This window comes from Choloepus didactylus, chromosome 13 (assembly GCF_015220235.1).
Source record: "Choloepus didactylus isolate mChoDid1 chromosome 13, mChoDid1.pri, whole genome shotgun sequence".
NCBI lineage: Eukaryota > Metazoa > Chordata > Mammalia > Pilosa > Megalonychidae > Choloepus > Choloepus didactylus.
Window position 1 is genome coordinate 32,859,990 of NC_051319.1, and position 26,710 is coordinate 32,886,699.

The following is a 26,710-nucleotide window of genomic DNA, read 5'->3' on the forward strand; positions in this document are numbered from 1 at the left end:
GTCAGCTGACACTCAGTAATTTATTGTAAATTTCAATTGTTTAGATCAGTGACACATAGAAGTAGAAAAAAAAAAACCTACAAAAAAAAGAGCAAATTACTTACATATATTAGTTTGAAAAACATAAATTCATGTAATGCTTTATCAGGAGGTATTCCTGCCTTGTTATTTACGGTTATTTTCGAAGGCCTCAAAACCTGGATGGCTTCTGAAGCCAGAAATTTCCATAGCAGAAGAATCTATGATTTGCTGTGAATCCTTTCAGCCCTCAATAGATGGGAAAAGATTGAAATGCTCTGGAGAGGAGTCCTCTTTATTTTTTTAATGAAAGGCTGTATAATATATTTTCTCTATGGCTGCAGCAGCTGTCAGGGAGAGCATCTCAGTTCAGCTCTATTATGGGAGAGGCAATACCCCATCCTATAGCATCAAGATGCTCTGAGGGGCCAGAGCTGATTGACAGCTTGTCACCGTGACGTCTTATTCCATCTCTGTTATGGAGAAAATTAATGTCACACCACCAGCCTTATGACTCGCTGTCATCTTAGAACCGCTCACCTTTTATCAATGCTCTAAATAACATTTCAAGCCCATCGTCTCACGGTGGACAATCCGGTCAAGGGACATTAAATCGGATGACTGTGAAATGTCATAATAAAAATGGAATGCTAACAACTTCTTCTCTAAACTAGCTCCTCTGGTTTTTAAACTGTGACAAGGGGGAGCAAGGGTTCAGCATACCCGTTCTGAAAAGGTCATACAATCACTCTTGGTCTACTACCCATTACTACCCACCTCCTATTGACCTTCCCACCTTCCCTCCCCGCAAAAGAAGGAAAAAAGAAAAATGGAATTAGCCATCTTTTCAGAATGTGGTGATCAAATAATGATGCACACAGTAATGTCTGTTTAATTGGTGGGGCTTCAGCGCTTGGCAATGAACAGCTAAATGACAGCAATGGGCAGCTTTTTCAGGGCTGTGTCATTTACTTTCTGAATACAATCGGTATCAAATGATTACATTTAACCTAAACTTTTAAAAATACACAAGTCTTGCAGGAAAATACACAAATAAGCATCCAAACAAATCTAATAACCTTTCTTATATGTTCCTACAAAACAGGGGATATTTCAGACATGATAAAGCTTTCATTCATTTCATAATTCATAGAATAAAAAGTAGACACACTGAAGCCCGACAATGTAGGTCCTTGTTCTTATATTGCTGTGAGTAACTGTAACATAAGTGCTTTACAGTACACATAGTAGCTTCTTAGAAATAGGTCTATGGAGGGAGATACAGGCCCATGACTGGAATTCAAGGTTAAAAAAATATATTTAAACATGTTTCACTTTTTAAAATATTGAGCAAAATATAATCTGAGAATTAATTGGGACAGCCACATGATATTTTACACTTAATTGAAATAACTAATATTTGAAAGAAGATGTGAGAACACATATTCAAATTTTGAATGGAAATGTCTGATTTAGGGAAGTTCATCTAACAAAAGAAAAAAAAAAAAGAATTAACACTAGTTGGATTATTTCTAGTTACCTACCCAGCAGTATCATAATAGGTGGGATAGTATTAAAATATTAATCCACCAAATACAGCATAACAGTAACTAGCAGAATTTTACATCAATATACCAAGTCCCTTAAATATTTGTTAATTCAAGAGGATAACTTCTTGTACCAGGTGAGTATGCTTTGGTGGGTACCAAAATGTGAAATGATTCTCATAAATGCAATTATATAAGACGGCACACAGTACCTTAGGCTCTTAGTTGGTTTAAAAATACATACTCTTCAGCCTTGCTAAGTCACCTCTATTAAACTATTTATGATAACACTATTGGTGGATGAGTTGTACAAGCATTAGCAGACAGCTGATGCAGTGGAGATAGCTAGAATAAATTTGCCGAAGTGCACATCCTGCTAATCTGTTTGAAGAATATTGTAGAGCATTAGTACCAGCACTTCATGTTATCTGCACAGTGTGATAAGGTACATCTTTATTAAATTCAGTTATTGAAAGGATGTCAGTCAGCAAATAGGAATATTTTAAAACCTTAAAAAAATTAAGCGGTTCTTTGTTAGTCAGAGCTTGGTTTCATGGCTGAGTGTCTGGAGGAGCCTTCTAAACACCTGGCAGCACTGTACAATACAAGCTTTGTAATTTTAAGTGGAAAAGCTTTTCTCCCAGCTTCACGGGAACTGAAACATTTACTTTTTTCGAGCCTCCATTGACAGAGAACGGTGGAGTAAGAGCTCCCCTCTCTGTTGATTCAAGCAAACTACAAGGCAGGAAGTGCACATGCAAGGGTGCTGGGTGTGTTTGGTTGTGAATTTTGATGTGGCAAAAAGTGAGGACAGGAGTTATTTTAGTGACTCACTATTCTACTCTATCATTCCACATTTGATCAAAAGTTGAGGGTGCTTCATTTTATTTCACAATCAACTAAAAAAAAAAAAGAAATACAGCAGTTGAAAATCAAAATCACTCTGTGAGCGCTCTCTAGTTATTAAGCTACTAAATAACATAAATACCACTTAACTCTGTTTCAAACTTGGAAAGACAAAGAATCTTAATTGCATCTACAAAGAGTTAGAAATTAATTTTAAAGTGATGATGGGTAAAGGTTTAAACCTGACTTTCCCTTATGGGAAATTTTCCTGCATGACAATTTTGCTCATAAAAGTCACCGAGTGGGATCTCAGAATCCCAGAACTTGCACAAGAAGGACCTTAGGGGGTGAGCAGATCTTTAGACAACAGTGGACAAGGCAAGTGCTTCTGCAAAGGTCCATGTACCATTTGCATTTGCTTTCTGCTTCCAGTGGCCCTTCTACTGGACAGCTTTTCAGAAGTTCTTCTGTCACTGCAGGTGAATTATTTACACCCTTGGCTCAAGTCTAGTCATACGTGACCCCTGAAGAGAGGAGGGTTACATACGTACATATCTCCTTAATATCTTCTCCCGCTCTTTCTGGTCCTCCAGGGAGTTGACAGAGAGGTCAGAGATACTGACTGTGGTTGAAGCTGTCAGGGTGACCAGCAGCACCAGGTGTCCCTCACCTTCTTCCAGCTGCAACTCCAACTTGTGTGTCTGTTCCCTGCTGAGGGCCGACAGGTCAACCTGGCACCTAGAAACAAATGTTTTCAATCAGCAAGTAGCTTTCTTCGCCACATCAAACAGTGCGAATACAGGCTGCTCAGAGCTAGGTGATAAATAAATCAATAGAAATACCATTTGGATCACTGAAAGAATAGGTCTTTCATATCAGCTGACTTTCTTCACAAAACATAAACCCCGCCTATCTTAAAATCTATATTTGCGCATTTCCTGTAAGATACTAGCATACACTTATCCGATTTGATTATTACCTACCATCACCGTATTCATAAAGCAGAAGGGACTTCTAATCCCTTGATGGCCTGAGGAACTAGATCACTGGGGCTTGGCTTCCCAGAAAGACTGATGTGAGCTGTCCAGAGAGGCAAACTACCAAGAGTCTGGATTTTTGCACCACTTTTTAAAAAATGGATGTTTTCTCCCTCTTCAAAAATGTTATTAAGCAGTGAACAAGAATATGTCCTATGGTGATGCCATAAAGCTTTACCTCTTAAAAACCATGCCAATTCATACATACTTCACTGCACAAATCTAAGTGAAAAACAAACAAATCCTCTGAAAACGTAGCTTGAATGTGACACATCAGATTTGTCCCAACAGCAGTTTTATAACATGGCAGCCATGCTCTATATGCTAGTCTTTCAGAGTTAAACACCTTGCAAACTCTTTTCATAAAAGTCAACTGATTTTAAAGAGAAGGATAATGTGGTGATCACAAGGCCAATAAACTGAGAGAAAGGTGGCAGATACGAATAAAATACATTTAAAACAGGAAATAGCCAACTAAAAGAGTAAATACGGTTACATATCGTAAATGGGGTGGTCAGCTATCAGGGACAGATTAAATTCTTATTCCTCATCCTATCTATTTATTGTCTATTGTTTTGCTTTTAAATTAAACTCCCATGAACAGGACCTCAAAGCTTGTAATTAAGCTCAAAGATCTCTGTAGTGTGAGTGATTTTAGAAATTGAACCAAAGTATGACATTTATCTTTTATTTTGCCTATCACTTAACACAGGAGATGGTCAGGCTTAGAAACAAATGGGAGGAAGAGGAATATAGATGAAAAAAGAAAGAAAGAAAAGAAAAGAAACACTCTTGTCAGTGGCAGAAAGTCTGTGTGTGCTAAATGCTAAAGGCTGAGAAACCAAGTCCAGAAAATATCTTCCTCAAGTTAGAATGTGATTCAAACAACTTCATTGCTTCTACTAATACAATGTCCATTTCAAAATATCCTCATATGTCTCCTTAAACTCTAAAGGGGAGAAAATATATCAAATGGCTTATCTAATATTCTAATTTTAATTGTAATTAAGTTCTTGTCAATAACACCCAGAACAAACAGCGGGTAAAAAGTACAAGGGAGAAAAACAACCAATCAAAGGTATTCTGTAGCAAAAAGGAAAAACACGAATATGATTTTCTATAGATAGGTTTCTCCAGCATCTGGCACAGTGCCTAGCCCATGGTTTGTTGAATGCCGAATGAATCGCTGGCTTGGATTGAGAATATAATACTAGAGAATTTAATTGGGATAATAATTCAGATGGCACTTTTGGGTGGATGAAGCTGGGACCAAGAAGGGTTTCACTTACTTTGACATTCTTTTCACAGTCCCTTCCTCGACTAATTATTTTATATGATGCTGCACCACTCTTAAAACACTAAAACACATTGCAGTATTCTGGGGGATTTCCTTCTCTGCCTATTACCACTTTGGCCATATAGAGGCTGGTCTACCCCTCATTGTTATTTTATTAGTGTCATTGCATTTAATGCTTTAGAGCTGAGGAAGCTGCTCTAAAGTTTATCTGGTTCAGGAATTGCAAGCTAGAAACTTTCAGATGGAATCTGGTCCACAGACTTGTGTGTTTTGCTTTTTGAGCTAAAAAAAGTTTTCAATTTAAATAATTTTAGACAGAAGTCCTCTAAGTTTGTTACTGTCCCCAATGCTGCCTGTTATTTAGAGCTGCTCTATTTCACTTAATTACCATACCTGGTCCCAACAGACATAAGGATATGTGATCCCTGCAATCTCCTTAATTTATCCATGAGAAAACTGAGGGCCAGAGAGGTTACATGGCTTGATGGAGATACGTAGTTATTTGTCAGCAGAGCCAGGATCTGAACATGGGGCTCTGAAATCCTAAATCCAGGTTTTTTTCCTTGGTGAATCTGTCATCTAGCAATCATGCATCGAAGGAGGAAATGTGTGCTGTTAGAAATGGTTCTTAAACATGAGTAATATCTGGACTTGTTTCTAACAGAAAAAAATTACCTCAGTTTCCAAGTATGGGATTATGTTATTTTTATTATAATGATTTTTAAATATATACAAACTAGGCAAGAAGGCCTTAAGTTACAGCTCTTATAAGATGATAAACTAAGAAACTTTTACAAATTGCATTTGAAAACTATGAAACCAATAACATTCATATTAACAATGTAAATTTAAAGGAAGGATGATATTTTTCTGATGAAACTAAACTTCCAATATTGGATGTATTCACAAACATAATTACTGGTCCGGTCCTGTATTTAATGTTTCAGAATCTTGACTTTAATGATTCTAAAGTCTGTTTATACAAATGTATTGGACAAAAGGGTATTAATGACTTCAAGGCTCTTTTGCTAGTTGAAGTTATTTGGATACCCTATTTATCTGAAAACTCTGCTCAGGAGCAATCCTCAGATGCCATTTTAAATGAAGTATCACCTGATAACTAAGACAAATTATCTTGAGAACTTGAGGATGAAGTTTGTGTTATGGCACCACTGACATCTGCATTAATTGGGTATCAAATCAAGCTATTGCTGGAATTGGATGGAGAATTTTGTACCCCATGTTGCTTATAAATCTGTACAAAGGGTGGAGCCCTTGTGACCTGGTCTATCTCAATGTGAATACAGTATCAATTGCTAGGGGGAGGATCCTTCTGTATTTGTCTCATCTGTATGCAGTGTTACGTCATGAACAAAGGAAGGGTTTCCTCACTATAGTCTGAATACAGAAGTTCTAGGCTGTACGATGGTCATCCAGAAGATCCAGAATAGGTATAAATTAATGGTTTTATATTGCTATCAAATGAAAATGCAAAATTTTAAAAATATTTAAGCAAATTTGTAAACTCCAAAAATATGTTCATAGCCTGGACTGGGAGTCAAGATTCCTTTCGTTCTAGCCCTTTTCTTTCACTAATTAGATGTGTGAGCTTTTTCAAGACAACACATCCTCCTGAATCTCCATTTTCACATCTGAAATATGGGGTAATTGAAATATGAACTTCAAGCCCTCAAAAATCCCAAAGTCAACTATTTGTTATACCTCTATTCATATTCATCTTTGTTACATCTTCTTTCTTTGAAATTCCACACAAAAAAAGAAATTATAAGAACACATTTAGTTTATAGACATGAAATATTGTTTTTCAGATGTATTTCTAAAATGCCAAGCAGGAAAAAAAAATTCTGATAGAAACCAGACACAAAGTAGATTAGAGTATACCAAATCCCTCTAGGTCTGCTCTACTTAGCTGTTGATTCTGTATTGTTGTAGATCAGATGTATACTTTACTTTATGACCACCCTGATTTCTTCTAGGCATCGAGCATATGAAGTACAAAATTTTCATGGCTTCTGATAACAACATTTAGGACTCCAGAAAATAATGTTTACTTTATTTCTTAAATATGACTATGAGATAAACTATAAAATGGACAAATAAAATTTCTCCTATCTCATCATTCACAGAATTGAAGGAAGGAATAATTGGAGCTAAAGATTTGAAAATCATTGGATGCCAGTGCTATAGAAAAACAGAATGTGTCCTCTGCATGTACCCACGTTGTTTGCCCCATGCTTCCAAATGAAAGAAATTGAAAATAGTCCAATGTGGGACTGGACACAACTTAGGTTTCTAACATGACTATAGCTTTACAGGAGAGTTTAAATTCCTCAGTTTCTGCCATTATTTAAATACCTTTAGACTCTACAATTCCAACAACAATAGAAAACACTACGGCATGACTTGAGGGTTACCATGGGGAAGGAAGGTGTATGAAGGCAGATGTGGACTCTCCTTCCTGGTTCAAAGAACAGATGCTCTTATATCAGTGTTACACCGGAGGATCATAAGCATGGTTTGTAAAGCTTATCGGACATGTCTTATTTGCCTCCCCATATTCTGCTGGAGCCATGGCCTCCTGGATCCTCAGCTGCTTGCCTTGCCTTAGCTGCTACTTGGCTGTGCCTCACCTAGGGGCTGCCTGTTTCCTACATCCATGACCAATTGACAGAGCTTGGGTTCTCAGGGGTCTTCCACCTACGGATGATCTTTCACTTGCCCAAATGGTCTGGGAACTGCTTTCAGCATCCAGGGCAAGCAGCCACATGCCCTGAGTTCTGGCTTCCAAGGCTGCTTCTGTACTTGGATGCACCCCATACTGTGGGTGTGGGATCTGGCTCCCTGAGTTGCCAAAGTCTGCTGGTACAATGCAGAAGTTGGCTTCTTGTGGGGTGAACTTTGATCAGTGGAATAGTTAACTCCCCACACCTTACTCCCTCTCACAGACTGTTCCAGAGCATGGCTTTTCCGTATTGCCTGCCCACATGTGGCCACGTGACTGTACCTGCTGGACATTCAACTGTGTCTCTGAAACACAGGAAGCAGCGGACAGTCCAACATGTTATCTTGCATTGCTTTTTAGTCTTCCCTGACTCACATCTTTTCTCTCTCATTCTCATCATCTGGGATTATACCTCCCAAATAAAGCATCAGCACTCAATTTATTGCCTCAAGTTAAGGCAAAAACCATCGACACTGTTCAACTCCCTTAGTTACAGTTGTCTAAAACCCAAAGCTGACTGTGTCCCTGCCCTGGCTTCTCATCGCCTATGAAAACATCTTTTAGCAAGGCTCTCCATGACCTATCAACAGCTTGTGTTCCACTTCCTGACTCATACTTACCACTTAAAGTCATTCGAGACAGTTCATAATTCTCCCCATTATCTATGCTAGGGATCACCTGTTTCTTTGTGTTTGGATATGGCATCCCCTCCACCTGAGACGATTTATCTATCTTTGCTTGCCTAGTTTTCACATGTTCTTATTGAAATTATCTACAGCTGTCTTTCTCTCTCAATATCCGGAAACTCTTTGAGAGCAAGGACAATGTCTTATTCTCACCACCTAGCATAGCTCCTGGAGTATAGCTGCTGCTCAATAACCACTAAAATACTTATGGACAAGGAAATGGAGGCTCAGGGAGGCAAACAATTTACCCATGGTGACAATGTTTGTCAGTGGCAGAGCCGCAACTACAGAGCAATGTGCTCATTCTACTACATGTATATTGTCTCCCCAGAAAATGGTTGTATTTCTTTTCAACAATCATTTCACTCATTCGCTCACTCATTCATTCATTAATTATTAAATGCCTTTTATGTTTGACTCATTGGTAGATTTGGGGGACACAGTCCTTTCCAAATCTTCTGGTTTCTCAGAATCTTTATTTCCAGAACTATCAGAGACTGTATGTTGTTTTGAACAAAGTTATTTGGCTTCAGAGACCATGGCTGGGGGTGGAGAATGTCAGAACACCAAAGTTTTAATGAAGCTCAATTATTCATAGTATTACAATATTAAGCAAGTCCAGCAAACTCTTTGTGCTTCAGCTTTCCTCATTTACAAATGGAATTTTTTAATGCCTTTTCTACTGGTTAGAGTTGTAAGAACACAGGAACAATAGAGGAAAAAGTACTTTGAAAAGTTGAAAGTGCCATGTAAATATAATATCTGGTTTGTTATCATACATGCTTTGATCTGACATTGGAAAATTTAAGTACTTGCTATCAGTATTGAACCTGATCCACTGATCAATGAATGAGTAAATGAATAATAAAGTCATCAGAATGGACTCAGAACTAAAGATTTCACAGCTACTTTCCCTCATTCCACAAATAGGGAAATTGAGGCTCGGAACCATTAAGTGATGGCCAGAACTTGAACCATGTTTCCTTACTTCCATATCAGAGCTTGAAGTTCTTTGCACTTTTTGAAAAACTAAGTACATGTGAATTATTTAACCATACAAAAGGAAGGTAAGTCAAGTTTCCTGAGTGACATTTCCCCCTAAGTTTTCAATGAGAAAAACTTCAGAGTTCTTATCTTTTTTCTCCTGTTCTGTCTGCCATCTCTTGACCAGTGACCAACAATACTTCTTCCCACATGAAACATCTTTGTAATTTGCACTCCAAGTGTATATATATATGAGCCCACCAGGGTGTCAGAAGTAAATGTTAGAACTACTTGGACCTGTTTTTTAATTAAAAAAAAAAAAAAAGAAATCAGGCTTTAGCAACACCTAATAAAAGCATTAGCACAGGTGGTTCATACATCAGATATGCCATACGTGGGCTACGTAGTATTTTGAGGGAGGAGTAAGAGCTGCATAACATGAAAGAGGGGTGAAAGAGGCAGCCTTACTTGCTGACTTGCTTTCACTGAATTGCAGTTCACATATGCCTATTACGTGGATTTATGAATTACATTATATTTTATAGTTTTAACTCACAAAATGGACACTAATCCTCAAAAAGGACAATTTGCTTTAGAACATCCCAGTAAAGAATCTGTGGATTGAAGGTGATGTTAATTGAGGAAGCACAAGAAAATAACTATCTTAAAGAATTAATTGAGCTCTATGTCAGCCACATTATGATATACAAACCAACGATGGAATAATCAGATCTAGCAAGAATTCAGTCAAAATAATCTAAAATTATGAAGAAGAATACCTGAAATAGAAATTTACAAATGCTCTCTTTAACAATGAACTTCTAAGTGTATGTTGTACCTGAAGGTATTAATTAATTAATGATATTATAAAGCCCTTGAGATTAGCAAGACATTTAAAAACTAAGCCTTCATAAAAGAAACATAAACCTATATAGATTTTCTTTTGGTGAGGGGCAATCTTTAAAACCACATATTCTACACAATTTTTACCAATTTAATCATAAATTTTATGAATCTTTCAGAGATTTCTTAATATATGAGAATTATATACTGCACTAGTGTGATTAATAATAAATAATACATTGTAAAATATTATAGTATAAGTTAATACAAAGCCCAACTCCTTCATGTGTTTGCATTGTAAAGAATTCAATATGTAACCACTGAACTGTTTGTTGCGTTTCATGATTACACAAAAGTTTTTATGCCATCTCTGATTTTACAAAATCCTTAACATTGTTATTGCCTTTCTGGTGTCAGAAGTTGTCACTGTTCAACTGTCCTTGGGAAGATTGCTTAACGGAGCATAGTTCTTCAAACTATTAAAACTCCCCATTCATCAACTTCATGGTAAACTATTAATACATACACTGTGGTACACGGAAGTTGTCCTTGGAGACTTTACCTATTGCATAAGAAATATTACAATAAGTATAAACTTTCTCAGAAAAACTTCAGAAAAACATGATAACTCATGAAAGAAAAGGAATTTAAATGTTAATATGTTAATTTTAATATGTTAGTATGTTAGATTTAGGTTGAGTTTACGAAGAATCAAGACAAGAATCAATGACACTCATTCTTCACTTAAATATTGTCTATCTCTTAATGATACATTTCACTCAACTCTCAGTAAGAAAATGGTGAAATAGAATGATCTCATGGAAAAAACTCTCTTCAGATTAATGCTTTCAAGTTAATAACGCAACAGGATTCCTCCTGTTCTTATTCACATAGGAAGTAAAAGAATTATTGTGGTGTTGGTGTCACAAATAAGAAATACTGCAAATCAGAATCTATAGCATGTCAAATGCTCAAATGTATTGACCTACAGTCTTTAAAAAAATATCTGGTTAAGATCCAAAGTCAAAGGGCTGCTTTCCTCATCTGCCACACTATGCCTGACACACTTACCTGTGCTCCTTCACACCCTGCGTTCTCTTTCCCTCAGCATTAAATACAGGGTCATAGATTTATTTTTTTACGGCTGTAGAATTTGAAAGCATTTGTGCTTCACCCAGAACTTGCCAATTTGGGATATGTTTTTCTTATCATATATCATTAATAAAAGTATTGTTGAAATAAAGCCACCTATTCAAGCTTAAATTTGTAGTACTTGGTGGTCTTGGGGAGTGCCAATGCCTCACCCCTGATAACAATGCAACAAATAAAGTCAGTAGCAATTCACCAACCTAAAATATATGTACCCCAAATCAATGTCACTTTAAAGATAAACAAGCATTTTGCATACTAATAAATAATGCTATAAATCTTGCTATATTGGATTGCAAATAACTCCAAGTGAATAAAATTGCATGACATGGGATTTACTTATTTTGCACGTTCATAAAAACAACTTGTTCTCTGACAGTTCTCATTCTTGGCAATTTACTGCAGCTGTCAGCAGCCAATTTGTTCAGATTACTGCTCTGCATAAAAGTGTAACAATCATGAGGATTTATTAGCTGATTATCGTAAAGGTGGCAGTCCATCTTGCCTGCCAAAATGCAGGTGATCAGAAAGTTAAATAATTACATGGAGATTAACATTCTTTCACCTTCACTTGAAATTTGTAGTTCAGTGACAGGTAAAATTTGTTGTTCTAACCTGCAATATGGCGTACGTCACCTAAGTTGGTTTACTGACTACTCAACATTTTATTGAGCACTTAATGGCTTCAGGAGAACAAGCTGACTACAAGGCCGTGGTGGAATGAGCTTTAGAGTCGGGAGAACTAGGCTTGAGTCTCAAGTCAGTCACGCTAGTTGTATATTGGCCAAGCAAACTCTTAACTTGTTTCAGCCTCACTTTTCCCATCTTCAAAACTGGTATAATACGAACCATCTTTGATACCCTGACATTGAGCTGATGTATGTAACAGTGCCCTGCAAGTTGTAAAACATTATATTCCTGACTGAATTATTTTTATCATATACTACCTATGCTGGTATCATATTATATTATTATTATATTATTTATTTATTCATAATATATGATGGCTTTAACTTGCTAGATAGCATAATGATGAAAAAGTTGTAATACAATAAATATAATATTAGTATTTTAGTAAATGTATAAGCTACATATTTTTTTCAAATACAAGAATTTAGTTTTGTTTTTAAATACAAAGGTTACTCAGGCACTCATACTTAAATAACTTATTAATTATCTCCTTTGGCATTATATTCAAATGTTGCTCAACATTACACTGGAACTTTATACTTTCCACTAAGCCATGTTGTTCTAATTACCTTTGTATTAATTTCAGATTCCGTATTTGCTTAGAGAATGAAAAGCCATAACTTCCAGTATTAAGTTAGGCTTCAAGCATTTAAATTCAAATTCAGCAAATATTTATTGAGCACCTATTATGTGCCAGATGCCTTTCTAGGCATTGATGATGCAGTAGTGAAAAAAAACCCCAAAAACTCCCATGGAGCTTACAATCTAGTGAGTTGAAACAAATGATAAAATAATTTAGTGGAATGCATACTCTGTCAAATGGTGATCTTCTATGGAGAAAAACAATGCAGGAAAGGGTTATGTTGAGGGGAGGGAGGTTCAACTCTAGACAGGGTTGGTATGGACACCTCCCTGAGGTAACATTTGTACACAGACCTAGAGAAGGTGAGGAAGCAAGGCAGGTGGATATCTGAAGAAAGAGTATTACAGATAGAAGGAAAGACCCTGAGGTGGGAGGGTGTCTGGAGAGTTAAAGAAATGGTAAAGAGAATGGCTGGAGCAGAGTGGAGTAGAGGAAGGGGTGGAGTAGAAGTTGAGGGTGGAGAAGAAATAGGGCCTCATCATGAAAAGCATTATAGGCTACTGAAAGGACTTTGGTTTCTCCTACATAAATATGAGAAACAATTGAAGGTCTTTTAGCAGAGGAGTTAAATTATTTATGTTTTTAAAATATTACTCTGGTTGCCCAAGACTGTTGGGCATGGTGGAGGGCTCAGGTGGAAGGAAGATGACCAGTTAGGAGGCTATTGAGATTATCCACAAGAAAGCTGATGGCGGACCAGTGTAACATGACTTTTTAAAAATAATCTTAAAACTGTAAGCAAGTAAATTAACCTTGAAATGTAACCTCAAAGCAGCTTTTAAATGTAACCTTAAAACAGCAAGTAGGTAGGAGGTGAAAACTTTTAGTCTCACAAAGGAGCGAGATGTAAATGTAAGGTGTGCACAATAGCAATATGTAAATGTAAAGCCTACACCCAAACCTAAATTAGCTCTAATATATTGCCCCAAACCTCTCAGAATAAAACCTGGAGGCACCTTCCAGCATAAATCCCAAAAGAAGTAGGATAAAGTACTGAATTTTCCAGTTACATGTTAATTAAGATGATTAACTCTCTTAGTCTCTAATGGGTTTAGCCAATTGAAGAATCACTTTGGGGAGATTGTCCCAAACCTCCCAGATATAAATAAGCCTTTCATCTGTCTCCCTAGACTGGGAGGCACCTTTCCCAACTGTCACAGAATGTAAATCCTGAAGAAAGTAAGATAAACGACTTAAATTCTCCAGACCTCTGTTACATGTTAACTAAAATGATTAACTCTCTTTGTCTCTGATGGGTATAAAACCAATTGAAGAAACACTTCAGGGAGGCTGACGTGGGAAAACTTCCCCTGTCCTCCCATCGGCATAAATAAACCCTCTTCTCCTCTTTAGCCTGGTTTGGTGTGACTTCTATTGGCTGTGCCAAGTGACAAACCCAGATTTGGGAAGTGCCCTTTCTACACCAAAATAATAAAGATGGAGACAATGAGAGGTGGTGAATTCATTATTTTAAAGGAAAAGTTAGTTGGTTATTGACAGATTTAGTAAGAGTGTGACAAAGAAATAAATCAAAGATGACTCCAAGATTTTTGGTCTTAGCAATAAACAAGGGAGACGCCAGAAAGTAGGGCAAATTTTGGGACACAGGAATCAGAAGTTTGGCTTTGGACATACTAAATTTGAGATGCCTATTAGACACTGAAGTGGAGATATCAAGTAGGCAGTTGGATATAAGAATCTGGAGTTCAAAGAGTTCTGGAGTGGAGCTTTACATTTGTAGTGGTCAATCTATAGATGGTACTTAAAGCACAAGAGTGGATGAAGTCACCAACAGAGTGAGGATAAATAGAGAAGATGTCCAAAGAGGGAGCTCTGAGTCTTTCCAGAATTAAAATGTGAGAGAGATGGGTGAAATCTGCAAAGGAGACCAAGAAGGAACACACAATCAGGTAAGAGGAAAACAAGGAGAGGATGGTGTCCTAGAAGCCAAGTGAAAAAAAATGTTTTAAGAGCAAGAAAGTAGTCAAGTCCAGCACCACTGATGGATCAGAAAAAATGAGAATGGGAGTGAGTAATCTTCAGTGTTAAAATAGTTTTAATTGTATTCACATCCCACATTTGCAAGTGGCTCTTTTATTTATCGCCAGTCTTGCTTTTATTACAAAAAACAAAAAACAAAAAACAACCCTGTTACTGTGCTTGCATTTAAAAAACATTTTCAAAAATCATTACATGTGGTCAAAATTGTAAAATAAAGCAGGTGATAACAAAATTACAGCACAATTTACTTGTTTATATAGACAATCTAATCCATATAAGTGTCCTCAATTATGCAACTGAATTTAGACAATATCCTTAAAAAATTATTAGCCATGGAAACAGAAATATTATTTTCCATGACCAAATTTAAATTCACACACCAGTCATAAACTACCTCCTCAGAATAGACTCTAATTTTTAAGTCAATACCAACAGAATACTACAAAGGTAGCTTGCAAAGGAAGTCAGAAAACCACAATGACAATTTTATTCCTGCTACTTTGCCCTTAGAACTCAAATTTAATCAAAAGTTAAGTAATTCTCTTGTAAACTATTCCAGGAATCAAGGAATTCATTATAATCTGCTTTATCTCCGCTGATAACATGAAACCTTCAAACAAACACAAGCAACTTTACTTGTCTGTTACTTAGGTATAATAATACATTGTATTTCAGTGGCAGGATGTGTTTAAAGTACAAATTAATAAGAATAAAGTTAGGTAAAGTTAGTTTCTGGCACTATCTGGACATCAAATAGAATTGAAATTATGGTTCACCATCATCATTTCCTTTTCCTGCTACAGGCACCTTTGTTAAATTAGCAGGGTGGACAATAAGATTCTATTGTCCTCTTAGAGCATCTCAGAATTCAACAATAATCAAATTGAATTAAAGTGATGCTCATTATGTAAACCTGTTTAATCTGATATTCAAAAACTGTCCTAGGAGTCATCTGGTCTACACATGTGCTCTTATTTCTGCATTCTAAAACTTTTTTGGCTCAAATTGCTTTCAGAGGCAATTATGTATGGGTATGGCCAAAAGTGAATTTCTTCTCTTTTTCCTAATTTTGTAATACTTTCTTAGCAACTCCAAGTATCTACAACAATTCCCCAGGTTCTTCTATTTAGCCATTTGTCACTACTCTCCCAAAATGTGCCAAAATATGGGCAAACTTTTAGAAAAAAGGTGATATGTGAGATAAACAGGCCCACTTCTGTGCCCTTCTTTTCTGTAATATAATTATTCATGCCCTTGAAGAATTCATAACATTATCAAGTGAGCAAAAGGGAAAGGTCAGTACTGAATGGACAAGAAATTTTTCATAATTTCTACCCCCCCCCCCAAAAAAAAAAACAGCATAAAGGATATCTGTTGTTATGGAACAGAAATCAACAGATAATTGGAGCCGTGTTTCCTAAAAACTGGAAAAGACATACCTCCTACCTGGGAGGAGATTTCAGTAGCTCTGAAAATTACTAATTATTCAAGTAATAGCTAGCCAGAACCTACTTCAAAGTGTTCATAGCCTATTGAGGTATCATAGCCATATAATTAAAATGAAGCATATTAAATGTACTAGCAGATGTACAACACTACTTAAGCTAGTGATACGCCCCAAAGTAAATAACATAAAACTTTAAGACTAATGCAAAATGTTAATAATGGGACTGGGTATATAGGAACTCTGTATTTTCTGCATGATTTTTCTGTAAATCTACAATTTCTCTAACATAAAAACAAAAAAAAAAAATAAATAAAGAAAGCTTATGGGAGAAAACTCTGAAAATAGTGTTCTACAATAAGGGCCTGTCTTTAAAAAGAATTGAAATATAACATAATATGAGATTACAGTGGTATGTTTCCAATTTCATTTTATAAGTAAAATATTAAAGGTCAACTGAAGTTAATCTCTGACCTCTCACTTATAATCCTATGAGGAAAACCATTGTTTAAAACATTTATCAGAAGCACAAATAAGCTGATTCCTGATCTTACTTTTCTAGAGTAAAATTCCCTTTACTATTAGCATGTATGATTTTTCTGCTGGCAGTAGGTTTAAAGACTTTGGAATTCATGGGAACTACAATCAAGAGAGATTTTTCCTAAGTTAACAAATTCTTCCCTATGCCATGCTTTATTTCAGTATTGGCAAGTTTCAATATATTTTGCTACAAAGACAAATTTGTAACTATCAAAAAGTATAGAAATGGGCTTTAAGATAGATGAAAACGATTCATATGATTTAAGTAGTCATGTAAAATAACAACATTGACTTTGTGGAAGAGATGTCATGCAAGTTTCAAAACATCTCTTTCTTCACTGCATTATGAGATTTACATGGAACTGCCTCACTTACATGCTTCCTTCACTAAAATTTGGGAACTCTTTACAGATTTATGAATTCCTAAGAGATTATAAAGATTCTCTACCTTGTAAGGAGTTTAGGGAATAATGCATTTTATGGTCACAATATGCTTTATGAAAATAATATTATCTCAGGTCACTTTACAGCCTATGAATATGATCTTTGTTTCTTTTAAGTGTTTTACATCAGATGAGATTCCTCTTTTTCAACTTCCAGAACTTTTATGCACAGTTTCTGACATCTGGAGAAATTTTCTGGAGAACCAATTTGGAGAGCCTCTGTCCATTAACTAGTCAAAACTGCCACCTACTGGTCAGTCTTCAGGTCTAATTTTCAGTTCATCAAAGCATTGCCTTACTTTCCCTAATGTCAATTACAATCACTATACTTAAAGCAAAAACTTTTTTAACAAAAATTCACTTCCTCTAAGGTGAACCAAAAATCCTGAATTGCCCAAACCTGCCAATGAAGTCATCCCTTTTCCCAGCATCTTTGTCCCAGGCAGTGATGTCAATGATTCCTCCTCTTTCTTCATAGAGATGAAAATCAAACTGTTCCCTCCACTGAGGATTCAAGGTTTTTGGCATAATCTGGAAAAATGAAAAAGTTGTTATTGTCTCACGAATATTAGTCTTTTTAAAAAATTAATTTGAGATGCAAAATCAAACATTTGGTACTATATAGAAAAGCAAATAAGTATGCAGTTAGAACAAAAGATCCCAGAAATGATGGAAATAAGTAATTTCTCTAGGCTCTTTACTGCTTGTCATCTGAGAGGACCCTAAAGGATATATTCTGAAAATCAAAAGGTGCCTTCTGAATCATCTTAAATAACAGACAAAAGAGATGGATTAAAGAGAAAAACAGTCTATGAATGAATTTGCTCACCAAGATATTAACATTTAGTTTATATAATCATAGTTAACAGACAAAGACTTAGAACTCGTATTCAGTCATCTCATAATAGAGGAAGACAAGGGTTCCTGGAGTTCTTCTTTTATTTTTTTCTTTCTCCCCACACATGTTGGAATCCTGAGCTGCATAATGTAAAAAATGGACAATGAAGATCTATGGGAGCATGAGGAAAAAGCAAGTCACTTTGGGTGGCCAGGTAAACTTTTACTGCACAGTCATAGCACTGATGTATCGTCCCCATTTTACATGTGGAGAAGCTGAGACCAGGACCCACTCAAAGTTCCATTTCTAGACTCCAGTTCATCTCTTTGACTAGAACTTCAGAACTCTTTCCCCAAAACCATGCCCTAAAAATGTTTGTGAATTAATAAATGCATGTATGTGTGTGTGGTGTGTGTGTGTGTATATAATCTCCATGCTGCCTATGAAAGAAAGAGGTATCTGATGTACAATTTTGAAACTTCAAGTATTTACATAAGATACAAGACACCTGGTTGAATCAATGAACAAAGTGACTTATATTGATGTGTTTAAAAATTTCATCCACCACTGGGTTAAATAAAATATCATATTTGTTTCCCTGTTCTTTCTTTTAGCAGGAGGGCATGCAGTGGCCTTTTCTCTTTTTAATGTATGACAGACAGATCTTCAGAGGTAAAGAGTTTGAAAGCAATGAAGTATGGTATGTGTAAAGGTAATGCAAATGAATAACAATTTTTAAAGTTCATAATCTGAAATTAATCATCAATAGACCACGGAAGGAAAGAGCAAAGAGAGACACGTGTCTATAGCTGAGTTTCATATTTCACATCTAAAGAGCAGAACTATAAAAATAAGTAATGTTTTAAGCCTACTAGAACATGGAAATGGCGTTAATTGGTGAAGGAAAAGATAGAAGTGGTCACAGGTATCTACTTTTGGAATTAGTATCTTCTTCAAAATACATTATTAAACCCCAAGGCAGAAAAAAAGATGGCACTTGGAATGCTATGATAAATCAGACAGACCATAACTGGGCTCAGATGAACTCCTATGGTATTTAGGGGGGTGGGCTGTCTTACTTAATTGGCTATATACAGCCTAACTTTTAAGTTTTCTTTTTCAGGGTTGTCTTCCCTATAAGATTTTCTTCAGGCTAGAAATCATGCCTTAGCCTTCTGTGTGGGCACTTAATAGGGCAACCAATCTCACACTACCAGTACTCACAGCCCTGTGGTATTTCTAACTGCCTTAAGTACTGATGAAAATGCCCTTGGCCAGAAGGAACTTAGGCAGGCTATTTATCAAAAACTCATGAGAAGGATGACACCAAGGTGAAAGAATTTCCATCCAACAGAATGTGACCTTTAATACACGGTGGGTCTAATCAGTTGTCCCCTGCTGTCTATGAACACCAGTTATAAAAACTGACCATTAAAGAGGCCATATTTGGATACAACATAGTTAAGACATGTATCCAAAATATAACCATGACAACTATGATCGTTACTAATTACTTAACTTCTACCAATAATAAAATAATAATAATATAATATATTCTTACTGCTAAGATAGTTATTATTCCACAATGTACTTATCACTACTGCTGCTACTCTTCCTTCTGCTACAATTATTTATTGAGTACTCATTGCGGATGAGACAGTATCTCAAGCCCTTTACATATTTTACACGTTTTCATTTAGTCTTCTCAATAACTTCTATCAGCTGGCATTAGATAGGGAAATTGGTGCATAGAGAAGCTAAATTGCCCTATGACACACACCTAGCAAGTGGTAGCAGGAATTTGGCCCTTTGTTTTCTAAATAATTAAAAAATTTTGCAATCTGTCTCCCTGCCAGTCAGTTTGAATAAAATGACTCAGAGAGATATACAGAGACTTTTTTTGGCATATAAAGTAATGCTATTGTAGTGTTTTTAGTAACAAGATTCATATAATGATAACAACAATAGTAGAAATAGTAATAGCGATAACAATAGCCAACACTCTTACAGCAGTTTATGTGCCAGGCATTGACTTATGTTCTTTCCAGGGTTTTTTCTTTTCTTTTTTTTTCTTTCGTTAAAGAAAAAAATACCATTATTCCTATTTTGTACCTAGAGAAGTAGTTAACTCAAGTGATATAACCCATAAAGTAAGAAATGCAATCCAGCTGTTTGTCTTGTTTTCTGATACCGATGTTCAAAAGAAGTTCCATTCAGCATTTTAAAAAGTATTTTTAAACGTGGCTATAAACCAACCTCAGCCTTCCCAATACCGACAGGAGCACAACAGAGCTGTGCTTACCTTGCTCTTGTACTTCTGGTGCCCAAGCCGGAACTTCACATAGGGGTCACTTAACCCATTTGAGTCCATCGCCTTGAGGTCTCGCCCTTCGATCAAGGTGATACTGACTATTCCTCTCCAAACATGCGATTTTCTATGTAGGTCTGACAGACGTAAACTTTGGGTCTGAAACTTTTGTCAAAGGAAAACTGAGTTACCTTATTGTATTTTAAGCCAAAATACCTTTTGGCATCACCTTTTCCTCTGTAGTGACAACTTTTCCAAAGAAAAGAGGCAGTTAAAATTTTTCAAAAATAATTTATGATATGAATTAATTATTCATTAATTATAAATTATTAATAAATTAGGAAATTAATATCTCATGATAAAGTTAAGATTGTTGTGTAAGATTAATATTTTGTGCTCAAAATAAAGACAGCTGAGTTTTTCTACTCTTAAAATTACAAGTTGTAGATACTTCAATAACAGAATATTTGTATGTGTCAAATATGCCTGTGTCATGATATGCATAAAATAAGTATTATAATTATCAAAGGCCTCATCCATACTGACATTTAATTTTCAATTACTTATTGTTTTTGAGATCTATATTTTCATGTTATAAATGGATTTTATAGGTGGCTTTTATCTGTAAGTTTAGTTACAAGTCCTACTCAGACCATTTAAAAACTTCTTTCTTGCCACAACTCACTGCAGAACTATTTAAGGAACCATAGAAAAGAAAACAAAATCATTATGCCCATACAAAGTGGCTTGCTTATGCTTAAAACTTGAATCAGAAATATTTAAAATTATTTTTAAAATTATATCTGTGATTTATATTAGCATAACATGTTTCTGGATTTATTTTTCTTTCCAGCATTGAATTTTTTCTTTAATCATTTTTATTATGCTGAATCCTAAACTGAAGTATTCAAACCAGTAAACTAAATCAGAATTTTTAAAATTAGCAAGTCAGTACTAAAAGGGGCCATATCATCTCTTTGAACTAGGCAGCATAAAAAACAAGCCAGAAAAAGTAGCTAAAATGTTAAAGCCCTTTCACTCTGGATTCAACATCAAATAATGCTGTAAAACAGCTGTTCCTTTCATATTATCAAGCATGATTTTCTTCACTTGTAGTAAGTTCATGAAGAAATTCAACATTCTTCTCAATCTCAAAGTACTCCACTTCTAAATTATGGATTAACCCTACTTTCTGCCAATTTCTTCTATGCTAACATTATAATGTTACAGTCTACTTTGTATAATTCCCTCTCCCACTTTGACTTCCTACCTTTTTTTCATACCATATGAATGCCATTGCCATTTTTATCCCCGGCATCATCAAAAAAGGCAGGCATTCAAAGTGTTTTTATTATGAAAATTATAACTACATCCTTCAAAATACAACACTTCTAATATTTTAAACTTTTAATGAAAATCTTTCTACATTACATTGCATATTTCCCTGACTTGTTGAACACAAATTCTGAACAACATTGCTTGGTGGCTTGTCCTTATCAGTATCAACCAAGGACTTTAACTATACACCAGTCATCTCCATGAGCTTCAAGAGCAATGTTCAACTGAAGTTCACAGAGCACCTGTAAGTTCTGCAGGGGTCCCAGGACCCCATGGCCCCACTTCAGCTAGAGCCCCTCTGCTCCCATCTGTTTTATGCATTGTGTTTACACATTGGATTTTGTTTGAACCAAGGATTTTTCAGATAAAAATAATAATAGATCAGAATTCATCACAGGAAGTGGTCTTCAAGGATTTTTCCAGTTCAAAGATCTCATGCTACTTATTATTATATAATGTAGCAATAGATTTGGGCTGTGGTTTGTTTGTTTGTTTATTACTTCTGCTGTTATTGAGACTGCCTATAAAAGTAGACTCTTAAGTTTTCACATTCTGAAACTTTTGTTAAGGAATATGCATGGGAAAGAAAGAAAGAGAGGGGGAAGAAGAGGGAGGGAGAGGGTGAGGGAAGGAGGGAGGGAAGAGAAAAAGAAAAGAAGAAAGAATAGAAGGAATGAAGGAATGAAGGAATGAAGGAGGGAAGGGAGGAAGGAAGGGAGGAGGGCAGGAATGGTGGGCAGGCAAATTTTATTACAAGTAAGAAGAAATAAATTTCACAGTGAAGATCAAGGAGTTAACTACCCATTTACATAAAGCTAAAGAATTCAGAAGTACATATGTATACGTTATATTATTTAGTTTCCACTAAAACCCCATGAGTTAGGAAGACAAGGTCTGTTTTCTCCACTTTACTGATGAGGATTTGAGGCTTAGTGTGGTTGGCCTAATAAATGGTGAATGTGCAACTAGAATCCAGTTATTTCTGACCTTTATTCCTGAGTTTCTCCCAAAACAGGTCTTTAGGGCAGAGACTCTCTCACAGGTTTAAGCGTAATCAAGTACAATGTTGCCAAAAGGTACTCTCCAGTTAAGTGGGTTGCTTATATTTGCGAAGGCATTCCAGCCTAGCTTTTCCCAAAATGGCTAATAAACCAATGAGCACATGTATTTATATTTACAACAGTTAAGCTTGTTGATGAATTAACCTTATGCCATTTTCCACACACTTTAGAAACAGGAGAAGCCATATACTGCTTTCGGTCAAATAATAGCTGGATATTATCTAGGTTACCAAGTATCTCCAACAAGCAATGCTAACTTAGGTTCTTGAATAGCACGGTGTCTGAAACCCTTACTTGATTGCCACTTCTTGCATGTTTTACATGAGAACAAGAACTGGACTCACAGAATAGGGAAGAGAAAGAATGCTTCATGGTCTCACAGAAATAAAATGAACTTAATGGAGGCTTTACCCACTGCCATATTCCAAGATGATCTAGGAAGCCAGAGGGACAGTATTTCTTAACAAAAACAGGGCTGATGAATGTGGGAATTAGGATGATCTAGCTAGGGAAAAAAAGTCCTAAAGACATACCAAACCAAGATCACTATTAAAAAGTTATTTTTCCTTTTTCTATACTTTTTGTTAAAATGACATTTTTCAAGAAAGAAACTCCATGATTCATTTGTGGATCTGAGTAACAACATAGACAAGAAAGGATAAATATTTAGTTTAAGTATGAGGAATTAGAAATTAAGCTGGAAACAAAATTATAAGGTAAAGTTGGAAGATACAAAGATATAAAACTACCAACAGCAGAAAAGACAAGTGCTTAACATAAATACCCCACTCACATATTTCTAGAAATGTATGGCTGTGTGCCTTGGGCATTTTGTTTCCTCTCTAGGCCTTGATTTTTTTTAAAGTTTTCCAAGCCCCACTCCAGTATACTAGTATGCTAAGAGCACTCCTGTGTGTGTGAGTCTGTGTGTATGTGTGTGTGTGTCGGGTAGTTTCAGTGTGTGTGTGTGAGAGTCTACATAGAAAAAGTATATTCCATAAGCAATGAAGATTTAACCTGTTGAAGATAGTCATTATTTTACCTATTCTTTTTTTTTAATCAAGGTTTTGGGGAGCTCACTGAGGGGTGGTATTGAGATTTCTATAGCTAAAAAAAACTTTGAAACCCGCTAGTTTTCTCCAAGATCACTTGCTGCTCCATTCAAAAAGTTCACTTCTTCTGTATAGCAAATTTCTCTAAGTATGGTTCCTAGACCAGTGACATCAGTGTCTCCTGAGAACTTGTTAGAAATTCAAATTCTTTGGCCCCATCCCATATTTAAGGAATCAGAAACTCTGGGGGTGGGCCCAGCATTCTCTTTCCACCAGCCTGCCCAGTGACTTCTGATGCATGCTCAAGTGTGAGAACCCCTGATTTAAAGATGAGGTGGTGTGTGTGTGTACTGGCCTTCTCCTACGTTCAAGTAATTATCATTAATTTATGCAATTGTAAGCATTATTCACTCTCTTGCATGGATATTACTTATGCTATTTAACGTCCTTTAACTGCTCCTAAATTTATTGATCAAGAAGGTAGATTGGTCTGGATATTTGGAATTTTTGAAGACAGAAGCAGAAACATACTGAAAAATCATGAAAAGTTTGTTTAATTTATGTCCTTCTATTAAAAATTTTCTCAAAATTAGAATGCACCTAAATAATATGTTTTTATGAAAATATAGATAACAGTCAACCAAAAATTACTTATTGAGTACCTAAAGGGAAGGTGAATTAAACAAATACAAAACATCTCTCAATAAAATTAGCATATTGCAGCTGGTGCTTTTACCAAAGGTAATACTTTCAACTAGGTCTTTGCTGAAATAGAACTGTATTTGAGGCAGGGGGTGTGGGGGAGAAAAAAAGAAAGGAGGGGAGAACAAAGAGGAAAATCAAGCCCAGTTTCAAGCAAAGAAAACAAGCCCGCCAAAGAAGAAATAATTTTTGAACTTTTAAGGCAGCAGTTCTTAAATTTTAAGGAGCAATTCGATCAATTGCTGGGCCTAACCACTGTGGTCAGTACTTACAAGCAGAGCTGCAGCTGTATTTTCAACAAATGCCCATGCATTTGTCTCAAGCCTCAAGCACACCAAAGTCTGAAATTCACTCGTAAGGAATATTACTCTTGGTTCAGAATTAACACAGAATATCAAGATACAAGTTAATAATGTAATATTCGAAGTTTGGAGTAATTAGTCAATAACATACATAGTAAGATTTTAGGACTAGTGAGCCAGCACTATGAGGAGAATATTAGTTTGGTTATACTGCTCCTTGAAAAAGAATTCAAGATTTCAATTCCTTTTCGCATGTATAAAATTGGTTAGCATAAGAAATGGGTTTTCAGTAGAGTAAGTCAGTCCTCAGAGTTCATAGCTCATGCAAGCTCAGAGAATACAAATAAACTGAGTGATTGAACTTACTTGTGCATTTTGGCAATAAGGACTCTGAAGCTCTGCTCTGCAGGAGCCCAGGACAGGGAGAGTAGGCCTGCTGCATGTCTGGATGGAAATGAACGGTCAGAGCTGCACCAGAAATCTTCATGCTGCTATCAATCCCTCATTTCAATTAGCATTAGAATTACTCTTCAAAAAGCATTTTTTTAATGGAAAAAATATGTATTTGCTTCTCAAGTCACTGTCAGAAAATGTCTTGTAGTACAATAAAGATAAACACTAATGCAACTCTATTGCTGGCAGCCACCATTTTCTTTAGTGGAATGTAGCAGTCAAGAAAATAAAGCCTGTAGATTATATGGCGATGGATACTGCTTACATGGTTTCAGGTGTTTGTTAATAGGAAAAGCAGAGAAAGAAACTTAGCAAGAAATCATGGAAAGAATCATTTTCCTATCTGCTACTCCCAAAATTTTTGGAGACTATTTCTGGTGTCAAAAATGGAATAGGCTCCAACAAAATAAATGTTATGTGGACAGGCAATAGCTATGATCACGTTTGCAGTCTCACGTGTAAATTTTTTGTAATGATTAAAGAGATATCGCTAAAGTAAGAGAAACTTTGTCCCATGTAACACTTCCCTTTGTTGCCTCTGCTTCCAAGAAAGCAACCCAAAGGGCCTCATTAGTAAGGTTAAGAGCGACAAGAGATAGATTAAGAAAGACACAGATGAGCAAGAAACACTGGAGAGAAATCATCATGGTGGAGCTGAGAGTGCATATTAGGGCTCTCCTACAGCAAGTAGAGAAAGTTTTCTGAACAATAGTGTTAGGATAAGATGAAAGTTGTCCTCTTTCTTAACATCAACAGGGAATATCTGAAAGATAGGTTTGATCACACAAAAAGAAACAAATGTTTATTTGTTATTTTTTGCTAGCGTTTTCACACATGCATGACAAGCATCTCATTTTTAAGAAAAGAAATTGAGGCACAGAGAAGATAAATACCCTACTCGAAGCCAAATGGCTAGAGATTGGCAAGGCAGAGATTTGAATCTGGAGTTGCTACTACCTAACCCTTGATTTTCCCACTGTATGTCATCTTAGGGACAGAGACTAAGTTTATGATACAAAAAAAGAAATTAACTCATACAGAATTTGTAGAAATGCTTTGCCTTATGCTTACATGAAATATATCCTTGGGTATAGGTTACTGAGAAATGGTAATCAAGGGCTTAGAGGAAGTAAAAGTAGATAAGTAGTAATAACCCTAGCATACGTTTCTCACTCAGTAAAGCATATGAGAATTAACTATATTACATAATAAATTATAGCGTATTGTCTATTAATGAGGTAGGGAAGTTGCAGAATCTAGCATATAAATTGAGAACACCTCTATATTCCAATAAAATTTATTAATTACATTTCTTGAAAAACTGGATCACTATCTCCTATTTTTCTATATCCCAATTGAAAATAGATCAAAACTAAAAAAAATCTATTTAGATTTAACATATGGCTAAAGGATAACTCAATCATGTCAGTCTCTCTCCCTGCACTAATAATCCTTGGCTTTTGTTACCCTGGATTTTATTACCTGTGTACAACCTAATCCTTCCAAATGAGACCCACACACTGTGAAACTGGAGTGAAAGACATGGCTTATATGTTTACAATAAGCCATGTGTAGAGTCAGCCTTTTCCTCTATTTTCAGCATGTGCTTTTATTTAATCAAATAATTCACAAGACATACAAAGAAGAGATAATGACAGGCCTAGAATGACTGTTTTGTGCTGCAAAGCCTGGAGCATGCAGCAATTATTAGCTCAATCCCAAGCACAGGCATGTTCTATCTTTTC

At 35.9% G+C, this 26,710-nt stretch overlaps 1 protein-coding gene across 8 annotated transcripts in view; it reads right to left on the reverse strand.

The window, feature by feature from the left end:
- MCTP1 (multiple C2 and transmembrane domain containing 1) overlaps positions 1-26,710 on the reverse strand; it is a 549,320-nt gene that overhangs the window by 173,140 nt on the left and 349,470 nt on the right. For 4 of the 8 annotated variants that reach the window (XM_037800839.1, XM_037800840.1, XM_037800842.1 and 1 more), the window contains 4 exons: positions 24,879-24,956; positions 20,052-20,222; positions 17,312-17,442; positions 2,963-3,149 (listed from right to left, as the gene is read on the reverse strand). In XM_037800839.1, the coding sequence (XP_037656767.1) occupies positions 2,963-3,149; positions 17,312-17,442; positions 20,052-20,222; positions 24,879-24,956 (567 nt within the window). The remainder of the gene's footprint in view (positions 1-2,962; positions 3,150-17,311; positions 17,443-20,051; positions 20,223-24,878; positions 24,957-26,710) is intronic. The other 4 variants (XM_037800843.1, XM_037800841.1, XM_037800845.1 and 1 more) reach the window with 1 other exon arrangement.